Source organism: Takifugu flavidus, chromosome 1 (assembly GCF_003711565.1).
Source record: "Takifugu flavidus isolate HTHZ2018 chromosome 1, ASM371156v2, whole genome shotgun sequence".
In the NCBI taxonomy this organism is placed as follows: Eukaryota; Metazoa; Chordata; class Actinopteri; order Tetraodontiformes; family Tetraodontidae; genus Takifugu; species Takifugu flavidus.
The window spans coordinates 14,425,683-14,445,468 of NC_079520.1; the positions used below are offsets into that span (position 1 = coordinate 14,425,683).

At 42.6% G+C, this 19,786-nt stretch overlaps 3 protein-coding genes across 3 annotated transcripts; 2 read left to right on the top strand and 1 right to left on the bottom strand.

Annotated features, from left to right (window-relative positions):
- The first annotated feature begins 532 nt into the window (after window positions 1-532).
- lcmt2 (leucine carboxyl methyltransferase 2) lies at window positions 533-5,167 on the top strand. The gene is made up of 14 exons (XM_057035664.1): window positions 533-697; window positions 1,024-1,148; window positions 1,450-1,531; window positions 1,878-2,058; window positions 2,140-2,296; window positions 2,424-2,613; window positions 2,694-2,801; window positions 2,925-3,012; window positions 3,392-3,613; window positions 3,688-3,933; window positions 4,016-4,113; window positions 4,341-4,531; window positions 4,711-4,846; window positions 4,932-5,167. Exons 1-14 carry the CDS (start codon window positions 656-658, stop codon window positions 5,115-5,117), a joined length of 2,052 nt encoding a protein of 683 aa, XP_056891644.1. The 5' UTR covers window positions 533-655; the 3' UTR covers window positions 5,118-5,167.
- On the bottom strand, window positions 4,668-13,075 carry tbccd1 (TBCC domain containing 1). Its single transcript, XM_057035676.1, has 9 exons — window positions 12,859-13,075; window positions 11,634-11,696; window positions 11,123-11,389; window positions 10,834-10,989; window positions 10,303-10,419; window positions 9,560-9,812; window positions 8,380-8,566; window positions 7,553-8,059; window positions 4,668-6,981 (listed from the first exon to the last, which is right to left on the bottom strand). Exons 2-9 carry the CDS (start codon window positions 11,694-11,696, stop codon window positions 6,795-6,797), a joined length of 1,737 nt encoding a protein of 578 aa, XP_056891656.1. The 5' UTR covers window positions 12,859-13,075; the 3' UTR covers window positions 4,668-6,794.
- A 231-nt stretch (window positions 13,076-13,306) lies between these two features.
- Window positions 13,307-18,790, top strand: dnajb11 (DnaJ heat shock protein family (Hsp40) member B11). The gene is made up of 10 exons (XM_057035688.1): window positions 13,307-13,477; window positions 13,855-14,011; window positions 14,389-14,486; window positions 14,883-15,015; window positions 15,118-15,260; window positions 15,753-15,835; window positions 15,943-16,000; window positions 16,095-16,206; window positions 16,753-16,912; window positions 17,601-18,790. The coding sequence occupies exons 1-10, from the start codon at window positions 13,404-13,406 to the stop codon at window positions 17,663-17,665; spliced, it is 1,083 nt and encodes a 360-aa protein (XP_056891668.1). The 5' UTR covers window positions 13,307-13,403; the 3' UTR covers window positions 17,666-18,790.
- Window positions 18,791-19,786: the final 996 nt, after the last annotated feature.

Genomic DNA, 19,786 nt, shown 5'->3' on the forward strand with positions numbered 1-19,786 from the left:
CTCAAGGTAACTTAAACCTTATCAGTTATATTTACTGTGTGAAAACTTCATGAAGACTGACAAAAGCTATGCTTATTCATAAAGGAAGGACAGAACACTTAATATGATGATTTGTGCTGAATAAAACAATTAAAATTTACTGAATAGTTGGATTAATAAATGATTAAATACATAGATTATAAACATTCAGCATAGAAACACTCAGCCATACATGAAATAACATGGGAAATGGATATGGGTCATTTTAGACCCATGTTGTGCATTCGAGGGGTAGTGATATAAAAAGTGTTTTTAATCAAAATGTAAAAAAGAAAAATATACAAGAAGGATGAATTATGATCAAAAACAAGTTAATTGAGGAATATCTGGAATGCTGAGTAATACAATTAATTAATTGCAAAGATAAAGCAAATAAAAACTCAGTCGGGTCACTTAGTTTAGACCCATGTTGTGCATTAAAGGGTTAACGTGTTTAAAGCGCCTCCTAAAGTAGCCACACGAGGGCGTAGTTTTACAAACAGAGTAGCCGGAAGTGTTTGTACACGCGGAGGAAGTCGTTCAGGCACGAACTGGTAGTTTGAAAGTACCGGTATGTAGGTTTCTTTCTTTATTTTAACCCTGTTTCTCCAGCAACTTTCTCCTTTAAACCACACACATGGCCACAAAGACAAAGAAGCAGCATGGTAGAGACACCGCGGTAAGTCTGTAGATTTAGAAATATTGTATTTCCTAAGGCTTGATTTTTCAGACGTCGGTGATGTGTTGTGTGACAAATCACGACCTACTGCATTAAAACATCAAAATGACATGCAAATGAATTGTCTTCATCTGCCTTTTTGTGTGGAAATATCTCAGTCGGACTTGCACATGTGGATATCACACTTTACCTCGTTAGTTTCCCTTACAACGTGTAACTGGTAGAGATCTGGTATGAATCCCCTTTTTATTTTGAGAAGCAGACAGCTTTTGCTGTCAGCGGACCTGTATGATTTTTGTATTATTATAGTATTGTGTTTGTTTTAGGTCCAGGGAACCAATGACAGCAGTGTGGTGAGCAAAGTGTCTGCTGCAGCACAGGGATACTTCCAGGATTCATTCCTCCAACACTTTGTCTGCAAAACCAGCAGGAGAACGCCGCTCATCAACAGGTAAAGCACACGTACCACCCATGATTCTATTTTATTTATTTATACATAAACAGAAGCCAAGTTTAAATATAGTGGTCGATGAAAGTGTTTGTTTTTGGAGGTACCCGGCGTGCAGATTTTGTCTGGTGCCTTGATATCAGAAATAAGAACATCAATAACTGCAAAAAATGGGCAGGATAAAATATATCATAGTCAGAAACATTGCCATCATACGGATGTAGGGTAGTAAGCATCTGCGTGAATATGCTTAATAATTGAAGATAATTGAAGTAATATAAAAGCATGTGTGTTTGTGCTGCAGGGGATACTACGTGCGCTGGAGAGCTGTAGACCACTGTGTGAAGACCTTTCTGCACATTACTGGAAACGTCTCCAGGAGGCAGGCAAGCTGAACGAGCGCAAATCCTCACAGGAGATTTGCAAGAAAGATCACATTTGGAAAAACTGTATTTCCTGATGTGACATGATTCTTTCTACTGTGTTTGACATCGTTTTGGACTTGACCTAAAACTGAGGTCGCAATCATGTTGAAGTCATTCCAAAAGTTTGAAAAATCAAAACTCTTACCATAATTGTACACTTTTGTTGAACTTTTTCTCTCTGTATTGTTGCGTTCTTTGGTTTTGTTTTGTTATTTTTTTTATACTTTTTATTTCAAACCCTAATGCAACACATTTGTTGATCAATGATGAAAGACACCTGTGTAATCCTTCTCCCCCTCCGGTCTAGATTGTGTCCCTGGGTGCAGGCTTCGACTCGCTGTACTTCCGTTTGCATGCAGACGGCGCTCTCGATGGAGCGGTGGTGTTTGAGGTAGATTTCCCTGATGTCACCAAGCGCAAAGCTGCTCTGATCAAAGGCAGTCCAACCCTGGCGGAGGTGTTCGGCCCCCATCTGCGCTCTGGGACCGGTTGGTTCACTTCCAGCATCCATCTTCATCTTGCTGCCATGGATTAGGGATTTTTGCATCATCGGTGCTGTTCATCATCAGGACCGCTGTGTGTGTCTGCCGGGCAGTACCAACTGCTGGGGGTGGATGTTAGACAGAAGTCCCAAGTGGAAGAGGCTCTGTGTGCTGCTGGGATGGACTGGTCTGCCCCCACTCTTATCCTGTCTGAAGTGGTGCTCACCTACATGGAAACTAATTGGTGAGCTCAAAATCCCAGCACATTGCTCAAATGTTTATCTTCTAACATTAGAACATGAGCGGTCCATTCTTGTTAGGCACATGCAAAATAGTTTTTCTGATATGATCTGATATGATATGTGTTTCAGGTCCGATGACATCATTAGCTGGGCGGCTAAGCGATTTCCACAGTCACTGTTTGTTCTATACGAGCAGATCCGTCCTAACGATCCCTTTGGTCGGATCATGCAGAATCATTTCTTGAAAATCAATTCCCGGCTCCACGCGATCACAGAGTACCCAGACTGCTCTGCCCAGAAACGGAGGTTTTTGGACCTGGCAAGTGTTTCTGATTTGTCTTTTGTGATTCGCTAGTTTTTGCTGAGCTCATGGCACGAAAAATATGTTGTTGCTATCAGGGTTGGGACCAGTGTGTTTGTCTGGATATGAACCAGTTCTATCTTGGACTAGTCTTGGAGGAGGAGCGATGCAGGGTGGAGGCTCTGGAGCCTTTTGATGAGCATGAAGTAAGCTGCTAAATTTCCAAATCTATTACGCTACAAATGTATACATAAAGGAGTCCGCAGCCTAATAGATCATTTATATGATTGAGGTAAAGGGCTCTGGCGTTGTTCTCTACCCACCCTCAGGAGTGGCACCTGAAATGCTCCCATTACTTCATCCTGACTGCGTCTCGCGGCTCTCTGACGACACGAGCTTTACTCCAGGATGATCCGGGTCAGTTGTTGCATTCCAATGTTTTCATTACGTTATCTAGTTTCACGGCCAAGTTAATAAACAGCCATCATCTATTTTACATTCAATGTTGATATTTCATGTTTGTGTAATATTATATTTAATTGATTTGCATTCAAACTTACATTTTTTCTCATGAAATGAACATTTGTTGTGCATTTATTCCTTAAAGAAAAGAAGATACATAAAGAGAAGATAAACATCTTAATTCTTGATTATTTGAATTCCATGTCATGACACAGCGCAGGATGACATCTGGCAAAACTTTTAAGAAGTATAACATTAAATATAAGAATAAAAAATGAAGGCGCTCTGCTGTTTTTCTACTAGAAATCTGCTTATTCTGCCCCAAAACCTGCAGTTCCATCTGTTGTCCCATCATCACGCAGCCACTCGGTCCTGAGTGTTCAACCCGTCCAGCTCAGTGTGGAGGGGCTCGGCATGGCCACCTGCCTGCTGAGCCCAGAGCAGGTGCTTCTGACGGGGGGCTCCAGCAGAGCAGGTAGGAGGGCGGCGCCAAGGCTCCTCTTCAAGGGCTGTAAAGGCTGGAGTTCTGTCAGTGTGGAGGTATCTGGAGAGCTGGGTGAGAAGTCTGGCATGGGTGCTGGTCCTGGTCATGAGACTGTCTCAGTGTGACGGATCATTTGCTTTCCTCAGACGTGAGACTCCACCACACTGCCACCTCTTTACCCGGAGGGGATATTGTAGTGTTTGGGGGCCGCTCTTCTCCTCTCAACCCAGTCAGCGGCCTCGTCCGCCTGGCGGTGGAGCCGTTTGTTTCCCCTGACCCCGCAGGGCCAGCGGATGGAAATACGGCGAGGCTTCATGTGGAGAACATGACGTGCACAGGTGCTCCACCAGCTGCGAGATGGAGACACGCTGCTGCTGTGGTCGATCACAGCGGTGAGACGCCACCACAAAACCTTCGTCTGTCGTCACGCCATTGGCATTAAGTCAGTCGTCACAAAGATTGTTCCCCCTGCAGGTGAGAACTTCCTGTTTGTTTTTGGAGGAAAGCGTGAATCAGGGGCGGTGCTGGGCGACGCCTGTTTCCTGCATCTGAAGCAGCAACACTGGACTGAGGTTTGCTTCACCCCCATGCCAGTGATCTTATATATACAAGAACACACACACACCTTGACTTTGAATTCTGTATTTAGAATGCACGTGAAAGATTAAGTTTGTATAAACTTTTTTTGCCACTATAAGAAAAGATCTGATGATAATGATGTGCAGTTACCATTTAAATTCAATTCTAATGAAAGCACATTTGATTAAAGGTTAGCATCAGTTATTTATTTTTTTTACAGTTTTCCATCAAGGGCTCCGTTCCAGAGCCCCGCCATTCTCACACTGCTTGTTCGCACCGTATGGGGGGGGCGGTGGTGTTCGGAGGCCTCAATGAGAGGGGAGCACCTCTGGGTGACGTGGCGCTGCTAAGGCCAAATGGGTCAGGATTCGCCTGGGAAATATTAGAGGTGCAGCCATCTCCTGTTCCTAGGTTTGTACCAGATGAGGACGGTTGTTTTACTGGTGCCAGTCCAATTTTCCCCACTCTTCACCGTGTGGTTATCAGGGCAAGATCTATGACACATTCATGAAATACCAAAACACAAGTACACAACAACACGGGTTAGTTATTTGAGCTTTTGTCGTGTTTATTTCCTGCCCTGTTTTTAGGTACAGCCATTCAGCGCATGTAATTGGGGATAATCTGCTGCTGGTTGGTGGCGTCTGGCTGCATTCAGCCGGTGTTCCAGATGTTGCCGTTATCAACCTGGTCACGCGGTGTTGTGTGGAGTTCCGCTTGGACAGGGTGAGTTCACAAGCAGTTCTGTGCCAAGTTTGCACCGGACTGGTAAGAGAAGGCAGTAAACCCAGTTGTGTTCTGGCCTCTCCAGGACTCCGTACCCTGGCCCCTGATGCTGCACTCGTTCTGCTCTGAGATCACAGGCCCAGAAGAACCAGAGCTGCTCCTGCTCGGTGGTGGAGGGAACTGCTTCTCTTTCGGGACCCACTTTAACTGCCAGCCTGTGACTGTGGACCTCACAGCAGCGCTTCATCAAAGTGAACTGAGAGACACTTAAAGCCGAACATGTATCCTGTACAATAAATCCTCTACTTTTTATTTAAGAAATTGTTGTTTTTCACTGAAATACTTTTGCTAATTTGATGAAGATATCTTAGTACACAAAGGAAATTATATAAATTTAGAAGCCCAACAGTCTTTGAAATTAATTATGATCAAATGTTGGATCCATATCCAATATCTATTGTTCTATCTTCTATGTTAGCATCAATCAATCGTTATTTATGTAGCTTCTGTTACAATCAAAATTGTCTCCAGGCGCTTTACAGAATCCCAGCGCCTGACCCCAACAAGCAATAGTGGCAAGGAAAAACTCCCCTTTAACAGGAAGAAACCTTGAGCGGGACCAGGCTGATGTAGGGGGACCCTCCTGCTGATGGGGGGGGGGGCAGGGAGAGGACAGAATAGGTAGAGAACATAGAAATACATTAAAGAATGTTAAACAACTGAGCTTCAACCAAACCAACATGGGAAAATTACCGTAGTTCTCACAGCACAGAAAAACCATCTCGTTTCCAATTGTTTGAAGTGAGCAGTAACAAAAATACATCTTTAAATACAAATACTGCACAAATAATCCTGCACGGCAATTTTTCTATGCAAATCTACAGAGGAAAAGCTTCTCAGTGGAATATTGTGGCTGTTCATTTGTATCTTTCACTTACTGCCGATCCAACAAAAAAGGAAATGCTGAAAAGAGTTCCCATGACCTTTGAACCTATTAACTCAACTCTCGTTAACGTAGTCGCCTGAAGTGCATCAGTGCATCTGAGGTTGGATTTCATACGCTGACTTTTTAGCATCAACTTTGTCTTTATTGAATTGCATTTTTTCTTAATTAAAAACATAGAAAGTTCATGTAGCTTGAGTTTAAATCTTTAACGTCCAAATCTATAATATACTCTTCATATATATACACATCTACAGTAGCTCCACAGAGGTGTGTGTACAAATCTTCAACCTCATCACATCTACAGCGTGGGCCTACATTTAAATGCTACATGTTTCATCTTCTGGCAACCTACATTTATCATTGAATTAGTTTCTACACAGATACAGCATTTCATGTCATACAAAAATAACATTTGGTCTCCACATTTAACAAAACGTACATTCTGTTCACATCTAACAGCGCAACAAATGAGTTCGACTGAAGAATCCTGCGGAATGTTTGTGGATGCTTCACATGGGACGTAAATGACTGCCTGGAGTCGACCCTGAGACACTCCTCTGAGCTCCCTGAAGGGAAAACCAGCCCAGTTTGACTCGTCCTCTACATTTCCTGAATGGACGGGTCTCTCACCAACAGCCTCCTTCATTAGTCGAGTTAATATCTGCTCATATTTGTGGAACAATGCATTAAAATTGGAGAAGCTGTTCTAGCGGAGGAAACTGAGCAGACTTGAGGCGACAAAAGTAGTGACATGTATTGTTAAAGCTGGGTTAGTGTGACTACTTCTAGTATTCTTTATAGAACTGATAACATTCTGAAAGGTCATGTTTTCACAGAACCTGTACATTTGCAAATCTTGAGTTTATTTTAAATAGGAAAAAACATCTTACTAGTGAATAAATAAGCCAATTAGAGACCTGTTAGAGAGCTGGATCATCACAGTTTACAATCGGGGGAATATTTACAGACACAGTGCATGATGGTTGTTGTAGTTGGTGGCGATTACGAGGCCATGGTGACCTCTCCAGTTCTGCTGTGCTCAGCATCAGCAGCCCGTCCTGTCTCACAGTGGTTTACCACATTCGTTGGAGGGGGGATCAGGCTGTCCAGCTCACGCCGGTGACCCGTCTCCAGAAGCCACTTATGGAACTTCACCTCCACCAGCTCCTTAAACTGCAGCCTCTGTTCTCTACAGAACAAACGTGAGAACTGTTAGAACACAGAACTTAAAGAAGTAGAACGTGGCTGATTGGACATGATGAATCATCAAAGTGCCAACTGTGTCAGTGCTGACAATCAATATCCCATCAATACTTCAATATGTTTTGGAACACTTGAATGGGGAGGCCGAGGATGTGTTGGCATCATTCCAGACTTCTCTTTTCAGTGATGAACGTCAAACCTGAGGCCCTCGGGCAACAAACAGATCTACAATCATCACAAATGGGGACGTTCTTCATGTTCACTGCTGTTGAGCTAATCGTGTTTCATTTGGACTAACTAAACCCCCTTTACATTTCTGTATTTGCCCTTATTTAGTTTAGGTCAGCTACGCTGTTGCCAGTATCACTCACTTTTGTTTGTCTTCACCAAGTTGCTATGACAACAATTCCTCATTTAGCATCAGACAGCTGTAATAAAGGTTCGATCATCCCCAACTCGCTTACGTTAGCTCAGCTTCAGGTCAATTAATCTGGACCAGACTGGCAGAAGAGAACTGGCGGGAGGTAAACCAGTGGATTTGACTGGTAATCACTTACTTATTAAGCTTGGCCTCCATCACTGTTTTCTGCCACTTCTGAATCCTCCTCTCTTTCTCATCCAGTGCTGCCTGGTACTGCTCCGGTAACCCCCCGGGCACCTCGCACGTGTCTCCCTCCATCTTGAAGGGCACCACCAGCATGTGGAACTCAGCAGGGGGCAACAGACGGTAACAGGGGGGGTCTGGTCCCATGAGGCCCTCACTGCCCAGCAGCAGAGGTTGGTCCCATGCATTGGGGATCACAGCCAGGCCCACACTGGCCATGTGGTCCTCCAGGGAGGGGTAGAATGTGTGGAAAGGCGCCAGGGTGATCTCTGCATTCCCAGGTAGGAGCAGTGGCCGTGTGGGCGTCAAGGCATGGACGGTGCAGGAGGAGGAAGCGCTGACGATGATCCTGGCAGTCACACACACCACCTGCACATTCTGACATCTGTGGAGGTGCACGCTGGTCTCAACAGCACCCAAGACCACCGTGCAGTCCTGACACTTATCCACCGTCACCGATCTAAAAGTCAGGACCACAAAACAGCCGAGTCAGCACGGCTGGTTCGCTGAGATTTAGAGTCTTGCGTCAACAGTGGATTTTAGTCCACACAGGCAAAAAGTCATGGAAGGATGGCAGCAGATTTTGTGGATGGAAATGTGCCATTTGTTGGAGTAACATATGAATTCATTTGTTTTGTTACATAGCCTATGAAAATCTGATCCCACCTTCTAACACTTCCTGCTTAATTGTGTAGAATAATAAGAGAATTTGTTCTTTGTGCAATTGAATGAAATGACTTTTCAAATGCAGAAGAATTAGCAAATGGCTTAATGGCTTACCTGAGAGGCGAGAGCAGGTAGATGAAGGCACCAGAGCAACGGTGGAGTTTAACATTGGATCCGATCAGCTTTTCTGAGGTTTTAGCCAGTGTCTGTTTCATCACCTGTGACATCAGGATGATTTTACTACCATGTGGGGCTGTGTGGGTGTTTCTGGCTATTTTAGCTCTCTTCATTGGTCCCTCTGCTACAATACAGAGCAACAGAACAATCAAAGACAAAAAACAAGTCACACACACACGGACTTTCATAGACATAACGCATCCTCCAGCACCTTTCTCTAGAAGGGTTCGACCATCCGAGGGACTCACTCAATGTGTAGTGAGTAGGGAAGATTGAGCGAGTTTGTGAACTCACACACTAGGCAGAGCGCCGAGTATCACATAATGAATACAGACTAAATCGATGATGTTCAAGTAATTTTAGTTGGTGTTTTTTAACCAATAAATTAAAACAATGCACACAGTAATAAATAATGTCAAGTTTAGCTTCCCACATGTGACCCCAAAGGATGATGGGACATATTTCTCAGTCCGGGAGCAGCAGTTGTACGCTACTTTTCACTTTCACAGTGCATTATGGGATACATTGAGAGCACTAAATAGGGTGCAGCAAACCTCGATTAACATTTGCACAGTCCTACAAAATGGTGAACTCTTTAATTAAGGCACTATAACGGGACTAGGGAGTGATTCCAGACACAGCTCTAGAAAACCTGGACCCAGGTGAAAGCAGCTGTTTGTTTCCTGCCCTCAAATCACTGGTTTCAACACCCTTGTCTTTCAATACTAAATGCCCACCCCTAATCCTGACCTTATCCTAAGCCCAGTTCTAATCTTAAACCAAGTCCAAACTCTCAAACAGCTAAACTGAAGACCAACTAAAACATCCTTTTTTGTCAAACTGCGTATTCTTTCTGCCAGTTATGTTTCTTATATTTCTGTTGTGTTTTGCTTTAGTTACCACGCTCTGTGGTCGAGATCATGTGACTGACTAGGTCACTGAATATTTCAGCTTTGCCTTCAGAAACTCTGAGCCGTTTTCATTGTGAATCAGGGCCTTTAACTTTGCTTACTGTCACATTTATTACTGGATAATATTGGAATTGTGAAGACAGAATATGTCCCCTGAATGTCAAACATTTCTACAGAAAGAAATACACCAAGAGAGTTTAGCATACCCTGCTGATCCCAGGCCAGCTTCTTTCCTGATCGCAGGCAGGCGCTCATCCCAAATGGGTTGAGAGTGAGGACGTGCTGCACGCAGGACAGCAGCTTATGCAGGTTGAAACAACAGCTGAGTGCAGAGTATCCAGCCTGGCTTTGCAGTGGGTCTTCGCTCAGGAGCCTGTGGATTGGTTGCACGTTGGTTCTGTTGTGATTTGTAGAGCCCTCCAGGAGCAGGTCGAGACTTCGTACCACCTCCAGTGGGATCTATCAGAATATCATGGACAGTTTAGAGAATTCTCGATAGTTACAATCCCCAGGCTTTATAGTAAAGCGGCTCCAATACGAAAACCTTTAAATAAAAGGACACATATTAGATGTGTCCATGTAATCTGCACATACTACGCCCCAAAACAACAAAACTCCAAAAATAATGCTCGAAAAGTTGAGTGTTTTTACCCTTCAAATGTGAATCTATAATTATCAGACAGCAGGTGGTCCAACAGGAAAAAATGTTCATGCTGTTCTCTGAGTTGACTGAGCATCTTTGCACACGGCTTTGGTTTTAGTCAATGACCCAACAGCATCCCATAGTATTTCTTTGTTTACAATAAGGAATAATATCATAATAATATAATATAATAATAGCACCAGTTTTAGCTTCCTGTTGTGCTAAGAATGGAGGTGGTTAGCTGCTTAGATCTGAAATAAAATGGCTTCGATACCAATTTTCTCTCTTACTCTGTTGTTTACCAACCTGGCAGTCTCTGGAGGTTTGTCCAGACTTTGACAGCTGGGCTGGTCCCACCAGGAGCTCCAGAATCTCCGCCAGATGACTTTGAACAAATACAAGGTGGGCCTGATCGTCCCAGTTCTGCAGAAGCAATGAAACAACAAAAGAAGCCAGAGCTGGTCATGACAGAGAAGTGAAACATAATAATCTGCACTTTGAACTGGAAAGATGTGCTGTTTGGTACCCGCTCATGTTGCACAGTTATAGAACACATCATGTTGTCACTATGCTATTCCAGCTTTCCAGCTGGAATTATTCCCTAAAAATAAAGCTTTAGTTTGAAAACTAGCTTAGCCGAGCAATAATAATTTAATTTCATACATAAAAATAATAATTTTTGAATGAGATTAATGAAACAAACTTATATTTACAGGGAATACAGCCCTGGTTCTCCCTATTTTTGATCTAACATTAGCAAAATTGCATTTTTTTTTTTTTTTTTTTAAACCAAGCTTTCAGAAATTCACTAAATGCCTCATTAGCGAGGTGGAGGACCTTGTTCTGCATGCTTGTCTTGGCCTCTCGGTCTGATGGAGATGGGGATCGGGTGCGATTAGGCCACCCTTCACCAATCAAAGAGGCCCTTAGAGAGACGCGATTAAGCTGCTGGATGTAGAGGAAGAGGAGAAACTTCAGGGTGTCCACCGACAACTGAAAACAACAAACAAACACATTAAAGCCTGTCGGGGCCAAAACACCAATCAGATCTTCCATGACAGTTATTAGAGCTACTGAGTGAGCCTCACATTTTCAGTTTAATACATCCACCCATTCATTCTGTTACCTTGTTCCTCTGTTGGTCGAGCTCACTTTTAGACGAGCACTGGGAGAGACCCTCTGCCCACTCCAACCTTGTCACTGCACTGTGGTCAGTAAGAAGATCAAATGTCTCAAAGTAGAGCCACGCGAGATCTTCTGGGAGCTGGAGCTTTCCACACGCAATATGCCGCCACATCGACCAGCTCAAGACAGGGAAGCAGCCGTCTCGCGTTCGCACATAAGCTGACATTTTGCGAAGGTAATGCATACTGAGCTTTGTGGAGGGGGCCACCTGCAATTGAATAAAACATTAAATTACCCAACTTAAAATGTCTGTTTTTGCTGAGTTGGACTAAACACATTAAGAAAAAAAAAGTGAAGTATTTTATTTCACCTTTTTAAGTTTATATCTACTGGTAATTATTCTTCCTTTTTGGTTTGCCAAACTTTAAAACTGTATTCAAGCACCTGACTAAATCAAGTTTGGGTTTTTTTTGAGGACTTAGCAATTATTTTCAATAAACAGATGATCAAACCTGCAAGACGCCCAGTAAGAAGGGTTCCATGCGTGGCCATATGATCACAGCGTCTGTACCCATCTGAAAAGTGGAGAATTGTGATTAACTCCTGAAACACCCTCACTAACAGACGGCAGTTTTTTAGTCTGTCTGTAGTGGCTTCGGAAGGCGATTACACAATCATATTTTCAAACAAAACAAAAGGCAGAGATAAGCTGAGAGGAAAGATGGCTCCTACTGCAGTTTGTGTTCATTTTAAATGACTGAATGAACCAAAATTACCGGCTTTGGTGCAGACATGACTAGTTTTGAATCCTACTTGTACCACAGGTACAGTGCACAGACCACTTTACAATGGTTTCGTGATTGTAAAACTTGCATGAAATGTTACAGCTGTACCCGAATGTTGTCAGCCATTTTTTCATATTCATTAAAATATTTATTTTTCTTTTTTTAATGGCCAATCACGACACCACAACACACCAAGAGACACATCCCTGACAGCAGGTGTCAGTAGTAACATACATTTATGACAATAAATATCACTAAAGATGGCTGGAACAAACTCAGGATTGAGATGAGGATGCTGCTAAAATGACCAACTTCACAAACATGTTTGAGAAAACCCACAGAAGTGGACTAATAAAACAACAGGCCTATAGAATCTTTACACTACACTGTGAACCTATAACCCTAGTTTACTTGAAAAGGGCTGATGCCTATATAATGTGTGTATATAATAATTAGTGTAAGGATCAAGAAAAACAAAAAAGATAACAACTCTGCATGATCTTTGTTTGTAGAAAAGTGACTTGGATCATCACTTACTTTATCCAGCTTCCTTTGACGTGAACTTATTAGGGGGGAAAACAGTCAACAAAAGCCTCACAGCCACTTTCCGTAAATTTATTTTTGCCACGGCAGCAATCTTATTTCATTCGGCGTATAAAATAACAAGACTGGACGACATAGAGACTAAATGTTTCGATTCAACACCAAATATTTCTTCCACTGTTCTTTAACAAAATTAATCTCGACATGCGGAAGCGCCAAAAACGAGACAACCAATGAGATCCGACCAGGGCGTTAACCGGTCTCGTCACCATCCTCGTCGGACAAATGGCACAAAAAGTAGGGCCAGTTACCTCTATATAAAGCTAACTGTGGTTGTGAGTCGTATCATCTTGACCTGAGTTAGCTGTTAGCAATCAAACTAAAAGGTACCAGCAGAAAATTCACCTACCTTCCACCTTTATCTTTTCCCAAAAATGCTCGCTGCTCCGCTTCAGTTGTCTTTCATGAATATTGGCGGCTCATAGCTTTGGCAGAAACGAGGGTAGTTTGTTGGTAGTTTGTGACAGCGAACCCCAACAGCCGCACAGCACACATACCTCTGCCGCGTCTACTTCCTGTTTGGCGCAGTACTCTTCAAAACCCCAGCGACACACTTCTGCTGCAGCCAGCTCGCGACACGGGGGTGCGCTACAGCACGCACGCGACTGCTCGTTTTAAATATAAAAGGTCACGCTGGCAGAATTATTTTAAAGTGAATAAATCCATGAACGGAAGCCTCACAACACCGAGAGCAAACTTATGTAACAGATGTTGTCTTTAAAAATATACACATTTGTGACTTGTGTCTTTAATTGTGGGCGGGGCTGTGACAGAAAGGCGGACGTTTAGTGGGCGGAGCATGCTGGCACGGAAGAAGGTGAATGACCAAGATCGGGATCCGAGCCTCCGCCACCGGCTGTCATTTTCCTATCTCCACTAGAAGAACGGGGAGCTATGGCTTCCAGAGGAATTAATATTTGCGGTGTATGCTACCTGCTTCTTTACGTTATCACGGTGGTTCTTGGGGGGTAAGTGCTCACAGTCAGCCGTGAAAAATCACCAGGTGCTACTATAGTTCCACATGTTTTACTGTGATTGGTCCAGACCTGCTGTACATATGTAGGATTCATTCCCGTAGGATAAATCCATTACACACCACTAAAAAAGAGAGCAAAAACAGTGTCTCGTTTTCTGATGGAGTAGCCCGGCAAAGTAGGGTGTTTATATTCTCAGTTTAAGTCTTTTAGCGATGATTGTTAGCTAGCTTCGTTTGCTAGCAGCTTGCTTTGAAACCAGTCACGGTTTCGGCTGCTTCATGACTGATTTTTAATCGAAATTCAATCTGTCCTACCCTCAATGCATGTAGTCTATGTACGCCGGTGTCTCATTCATCTTTTTGCTGTAGGCGAGACTTCTATAAGATTCTGGGGGTGAGTAAGAGTGCGTCCATCAGGGACATCAAAAAAGCGTACAGAAAGCTGGCTCTTCAGCTGCACCCGGACAGGAACCAAGACGACCCCAAAGCTCAAGACAAATTCGCTGACTTGGGGGCAGCTTATGAGGTGAGTGTGACGGCGGCGAGAGCACTGCTGTAGCCGTTCGAGCCGTTTGTTACCTGTGGGGTTTGGATGGAACTGACAGGAAGGGGGACCGATACTTTGATACACGTTTGTCCGAAAGGTTCCGCCTCTCTGATTGGGCGACTGTTCTGTGTGGCTGCATCTGATTGGTTGCTTCGTGTAGCCTGTGTAAATGGAACTGATAAACAGCTACTGTATAATCAGTGAGATACTTTTGTTAGATTTTGTCGAAGTTGGGTGCTGTTATTTATTGAAGGTCTATATGGTTGGTTTAATGTGCCGGTGTTGCTCGTCCCATATGTGTTTAAGGTAAATTGTAGAGTTTCTGCATTGAATGAGTGACACTCGTTTTTTTATAGGTGCTCTCTGATGAGGAAAAAAGGAAACAATATGATGCTTATGGAGAAGAGGGGCTCAAAGAGGGGCACCATGGATCTCATAACGATATCTTCTCAAGGTTTGTTTCATCGACTCATTTTGTGTGCTTAATAGCAAAAGGAGAACACAAATTTTGTGGCTAGTCTTTTTAGAGATCCACTTTTCTGAGATGGGATTGTATGCTTGTGACAGCTGGGCACATTGCACTTTAAGGAATTCCTGCAAAAGTTCAGATCTATTTCACTGTGACATTGTTGAGTGATAAAGTGGCTGTTTAAGTCATTTTAAATATTGGCAGAATCTTGCCAAACAAGAAGAGTGTTCTGTATATTATAGTTATGGTCATATCACTCGCCACAAAATACACCTATTTAGCTTCTGGTACAGTTAGCATTTGCCTGCTCTCTTACTGAAACACTTCCTGATGTAGTAAAGTAAAGAGATTTTGATTGACTCATTTGCTGTGTTTGTGTAGCTTCTTTGGTGACTTTGGCTTCATGTTTGGAGGCAACCGACAGCAGCAGGACAGAAACATCCCCAGAGGAAACGACATCATACTAGACCTGGAGGTCACTCTCGAGGAGGTCTACTCTGGAAACTTTGTCGAGGTTTGTTGAACAAGGCTTTCATTGAAATTGTCACACATTTAAATAGTATCTCATCGCCTGATCCATCCTAATGATATTCTCTAAACCTGCCCTGTCCTGAAGGTTGTACGCAACAAGCCTGTAGCCAAAGAAGCCCCCGGTAAGAGGAAGTGTAACTGCAGACAGGAAATGAGGACAACACAGCTCGGACCAGGTCGGTTCCAGATGACCCAGGAGACAGTTTGTGACGAGTGCCCCAATGTGAAGTAAGTCATCAAGATTTGTGCTACATAATACTCACAATGCATAAAATTAGTTAAAAGTATGATTCCACCCAAATGTAATCATTTCTGATGTTTAGATGATTAGTTTTTTCCTCAGCTGGGAGTTTGTATGAATTCTACATACACAAATTCCAAGTGATCCAGCAGGGCTCCCTGAAGCTTCATCCATACACAACTTGCTTACTAAACCTGATGTTTCTGCGGGTGAAGAATATAGAGAGATGCTGATTTGATCTAGCTTTGAATGAGATACAGATAAAAGGTGCTGTTTTTTAAAGTTGTTAAACTAACTCTCCTGAACGTCGGACACTTGGAGCCTTCAGTGAGTGGCCGTAGTTCTTGCTGTGCTGTAGATGTACAGGATAGAATGAAATGCAATATGTATATTCGAGTAAACCTTTAATAATTCATTATTTTCGATGTCTGAACAAAGTATCACCACAATCTAACTACATGATTTTATTTTTAACCAAGGTTGGTGAATGAGGAGAGGACGCTGGAGGTAGAAATTGAGCAGGGGGTTAGAGATGAAATGGAGTACCCTTTCATTGGAGAAGGTCTGCATAAAGTTAATATCACTATGCATGTCTATATTGATGAGAATTATTTGTGAGTGTGAGAACAATGAGTGATGTGCATATAAAATCCTCTGTGTTGACCACAGGCGAGCCGCACATTGATGGTGAACCTGGAGATCTACGCTTCCGTATTAAAGTGTTAAAGTAAGAATGGTTTTGACTACTGAAAACTCTTTTCCAGCTTTATTTTAGTGGCACATTTTAAGTGGTATTTTGTGGGGGATTCTTCTACTTTTAGACATCCGCTGTTCGAACGCAGAGGAGATGACCTGTACACCAATGTCACCATCTCGCTAGTGGAGGCCCTGGTTGGCTTTGAGATGGATATTGTTCATTTGGATGGACACAAGGTACTTGATAAGAGCTTCCTGATCCAGGGACAGGGCCACAAACTACACACAAGCACACACATAAAGCTTGGGGATGGTGAAATATATCCCCCAAAATGCAGTTAGAAGATGGATGGATGACTGCATATGTTGCTTTGGCCCTCCGAGAAGCAGGTACAAAAATTTGTCATACAGAGTGGCCAAGATGACGTTTATTTGAATTGTTAACATTTAGATCCACAACTATATGATGATCATTTAATAGTGTACATCTTCAAAGGTTTCTGACTATTTTCAGATATGAAGATTAAATATTTGGTAACTAAAATGATCCAAGGACACTCAAACGCAGGTCAAATTTGGTCCTCGGCAGCAAGAACGCCTCCACATCATTTAGTTTTCTTCTTGGACCCAGTCGCATTAAGATAGTGGCAGTTCCTGGGTAGTTTTTCTGTTATTTACTCTCTTATGCTGTACAAGAATTATGTTTGATACCACAGCTAGTGCACTTTTCTAAAGACGACGATGCTTCAAGTTTAAGATGATTTCATGTGTTTTCCTTAACAGGTCCACATTGTGAGGGATAAAATCACCAAGCCTGGAGCTCGGATGTGGAAGAAAGGTGAAGGTTTGCCAAACTTTGACAACAATAACATCAGAGGTTCCCTGATTATCACGTTTGATGTGGAATTCCCCGGGACACAGCTCGACGAACAACAGAAAGATGGTGAGAAGCTCATCCAGTCGAGGATTTTCTTTAATGCGGGAGACAGCCACCTCTGGCGTCCACCGCGTCATACGACAGCATCATTCAGTGGCACGAAAAAGTCTGTGAACCCTTTGGAATTTCATGGATTTCTGCATTCAATTTTTAGGAAAATCATCATCTTCATCAAGATGATTCCGCATAAATTCTTTCCTCTGTATTTAACCCACCACTAACAATCCCAACGTTCTGTGCACCAGTTTTTGCTGCACTGTTTAGCCCAGCCTGGCTCATCTACTTTATGAGCGCACAATCATTCAACCAGTACCTCAAGGCTGTAACGTGCACTGTGTGTAGTTCCACTGCATTCTGTGGGTGAGGTGCGGTTATGGATGGTGACACCAGTAGCTACTAAGACACTTCTAAAACTCTCAGGACTGGTCAGGAATTACTACTTAGAAATCAGCACCACTGGCTTAAAAATGTGCATATAAGAGGTTGTGCTGATGGTCATAATGGGGGATCCCAACTGATCAGTTTTATCCCATTTCATTATATTAATTACTGAGAATGGCAGCAGTAATACATTCAAAAATCAGTTTCTCTATTCTAAATGAAGCCTTGATGTATTTAGATTTTATAATGGATGAAACCCTTTGATTTTGCCTGTTGTTTGCGGCTTCTATTAACATTTCTTACATTGCTGTAGGTATCCGGGGCCTTCTAAAGCAGAGCTCTGTGCAGAAGATTTACAACGGACTACAAGGATACTGACAGCGTGGGCGCACACAATGACACTCAGCAACAGGGTGTATTTATAATTTTCAGATTGTTCTCAGGACGGCTTGGATTCAATTTGTTTTTAATTTGTTTGACAGTTTTTATTTTTTATTTGTTATAAATACACAAAATACACTGTCTGTAGTTTAATGAATTTCTTCCCAAATGATAATGAGAACCTTTTTGTTTATTAAAATATTGAAAGAATCTTTTTTTTTTTTTTAATGGTTTGTAGCAAAGCTAATTGAAGAAGACATGATTCACTCAACACAAACACATTTTCTCAACCTTCGGTCTTCGCCAAGTGTTTGTAACAGGTCTTCCTATTTTAAGAAGCTTGTGAAATCCATTCGGACTGCCAACAAATCAGAAATGGGGCTGCAGAGCTTTATGAAGGACCATTTTATGATCATGTATCCGAGCTGAAGCACAGTTCCCGTGGACTGCAGTGCAGTTTCTGGCCCAACTCCACTGATTTCTGCATGTTTTATTCATGCACCAACTATCATTTTACATCCAGACTCTTGACTACAGAACCTTGTTGTCTTTCACCTGCAGGAATTTCACTACCGAGACATGTTTACCCCCGACAGCATCATGTTTGCTTTCAGTAAAATGATGCCAAAACAGAACCAAATCTGTTGAAGAATTCATGGAAGCAGCTCTGTTTTTAGTGGTTTTCAGAAAGAGTCCTTCTCTGCGCTGGTAACTACAAGTGGAAGAATTATGCTTTTTCAATGTATTTTGGTTTCATTGAGATCAGAGGAAATCATTTTAAGTGACTCTTGGTGGAAATTTGCAATGTTTATATTTTATTTTTTGAAACTCTTCCTGGAAAAAGTCACTTTTTAAGTGCACCCTTTTCTGGTCTATTTATAGCTGCCGACTGCTGGTTATTTTTAATATCACAAAGTCGCCAGCAGGTGGCGCCAGAGTCTAATGTTTAAATAAGCGCGGCCCTGTCAGCTACACCAACTTCAACAAACCTTTAATTTAAAAGACGTACGTGTCTAAATGTGAAGTTACAAGTGGGTTAGGGTTTTTTTTGTTTGTTTTTGTTGAACACACAAAAAATTTATACTGTCGAATTTTGTGAGTAAAAACTGCTCAAACAGGAAACGGTCTTGCCTTAAATGTCGTGCATCTTACATATATTTACAAGTCTTAAAGCAACTTAATGAACTCCGTGGGATTTAGCGATATCTAGCGACAAACGTAGCATTCGGCGATAAATCGATAAACTGGCAGGACGAGGAACGACTCGGACAGAGCAGATGGTTTGGACGTCTTCTGCATCCAGCAGAATTTACTAAATGGCGCATTGAACAGTGCATCAAATCAAGGGCTAACCACGCCCATCACCCCATGCATCACCTGGGTGTGAGATGCACCCCCATGTGTCCGCCACAAAACCACATTTTACGGTACAAAGCTTTAAAATGTGTTTTTAAAATTATGGATAGCTGTAATTTCCAAAGGTAGAGGGGTTGTTTATCTTTCTTAAAATCCCAATTTTAGGTCCACAACACAGGCCAACCACTTGAAATGTGCATTTCAAGGCCTGGATGTTTGCCACAGTCTTTCACCTGAAGGCTCCTATAGTGAAGCCCCATATTTAAGGTGGTCATAAGCAGCTTTCATTAGAATTTATATATGTACAGAATTTATATTTTGTTGTTAAAATGCTTGCTGTAAGATTTCTTACATCATTTCATCCCGAGCAGTCCATTTATGAGTACATGTTCATGTACATTTACTTCGCTAAATGTGGCTAAATCCTTGCTCGGCTGCTGTTTTGTTACTCCAGTCTGCAAGTACCGAAATATTTCAGTCCAGAGGTTTTATCCTGTAATAATCCTGTGGGGAAACCTGGAGCAGTCGCTCCCTCTGAGACGCCAGAATTAAAACCTGTGTAATTCAAAATATGACCACATGAGGGGAGCATTGACTGTTCAAAAGAAGTTAAATTAAAGCCCAAACAAGCGCCCGCGCGCACGCACGCACACACACACACACACACACCACACACACACACACACACACACACACACACACACACACACTACCGCAGATAAGCACAGGGATCATACTTGACCCTGACTTTAATGATTATAA

Excerpts from the sequence above, each read along its gene's own strand:
- dnajb11 (XM_057035688.1), top strand. The coding sequence starts at position 13,404 with ATGGCTTCCAGAGGAATTAATATTTGCGGTGTATGCTACCTGCTTCTT. Across the intron at positions 16,001-16,094 it reads TTCCGTATTAAAGTGTTAAA|ACATCCGCTGTTCGAACGCA; the intron begins GTAAGAATGGTT and ends TTCTACTTTTAG. Across the intron at positions 16,913-17,600 it reads CGACGAACAACAGAAAGATG|GTATCCGGGGCCTTCTAAAG; the intron begins GTGAGAAGCTCA and ends ACATTGCTGTAG.
- tbccd1 (XM_057035676.1), bottom strand. The coding sequence starts at position 11,696 with ATGGGTACAGACGCTGTGATCATATGGCCACGCATGGAACCCTTCTTA. Across the intron at positions 11,390-11,633 it reads TCTTACTGGGCGTCTTGCAG|GTGGCCCCCTCCACAAAGCT; the intron begins GTTTGATCATCT and ends ATTCAATTGCAG. Across the intron at positions 10,420-10,833 it reads AGACAAGCATGCAGAACAAG|AACTGGGACGATCAGGCCCA; the intron begins GTCCTCCACCTC and ends TTGCTTCTGCAG.
- lcmt2 (XM_057035664.1), top strand. The coding sequence starts at position 656 with ATGGCCACAAAGACAAAGAAGCAGCATGGTAGAGACACCGCG. Across the intron at positions 4,114-4,340 it reads AGCAGCAACACTGGACTGAG|TTTTCCATCAAGGGCTCCGT; the intron begins GTTTGCTTCACC and ends TTTTTTTTACAG. Across the intron at positions 4,532-4,710 it reads CAGCCATCTCCTGTTCCTAG|GTACAGCCATTCAGCGCATG; the intron begins GTTTGTACCAGA and ends CCCTGTTTTTAG.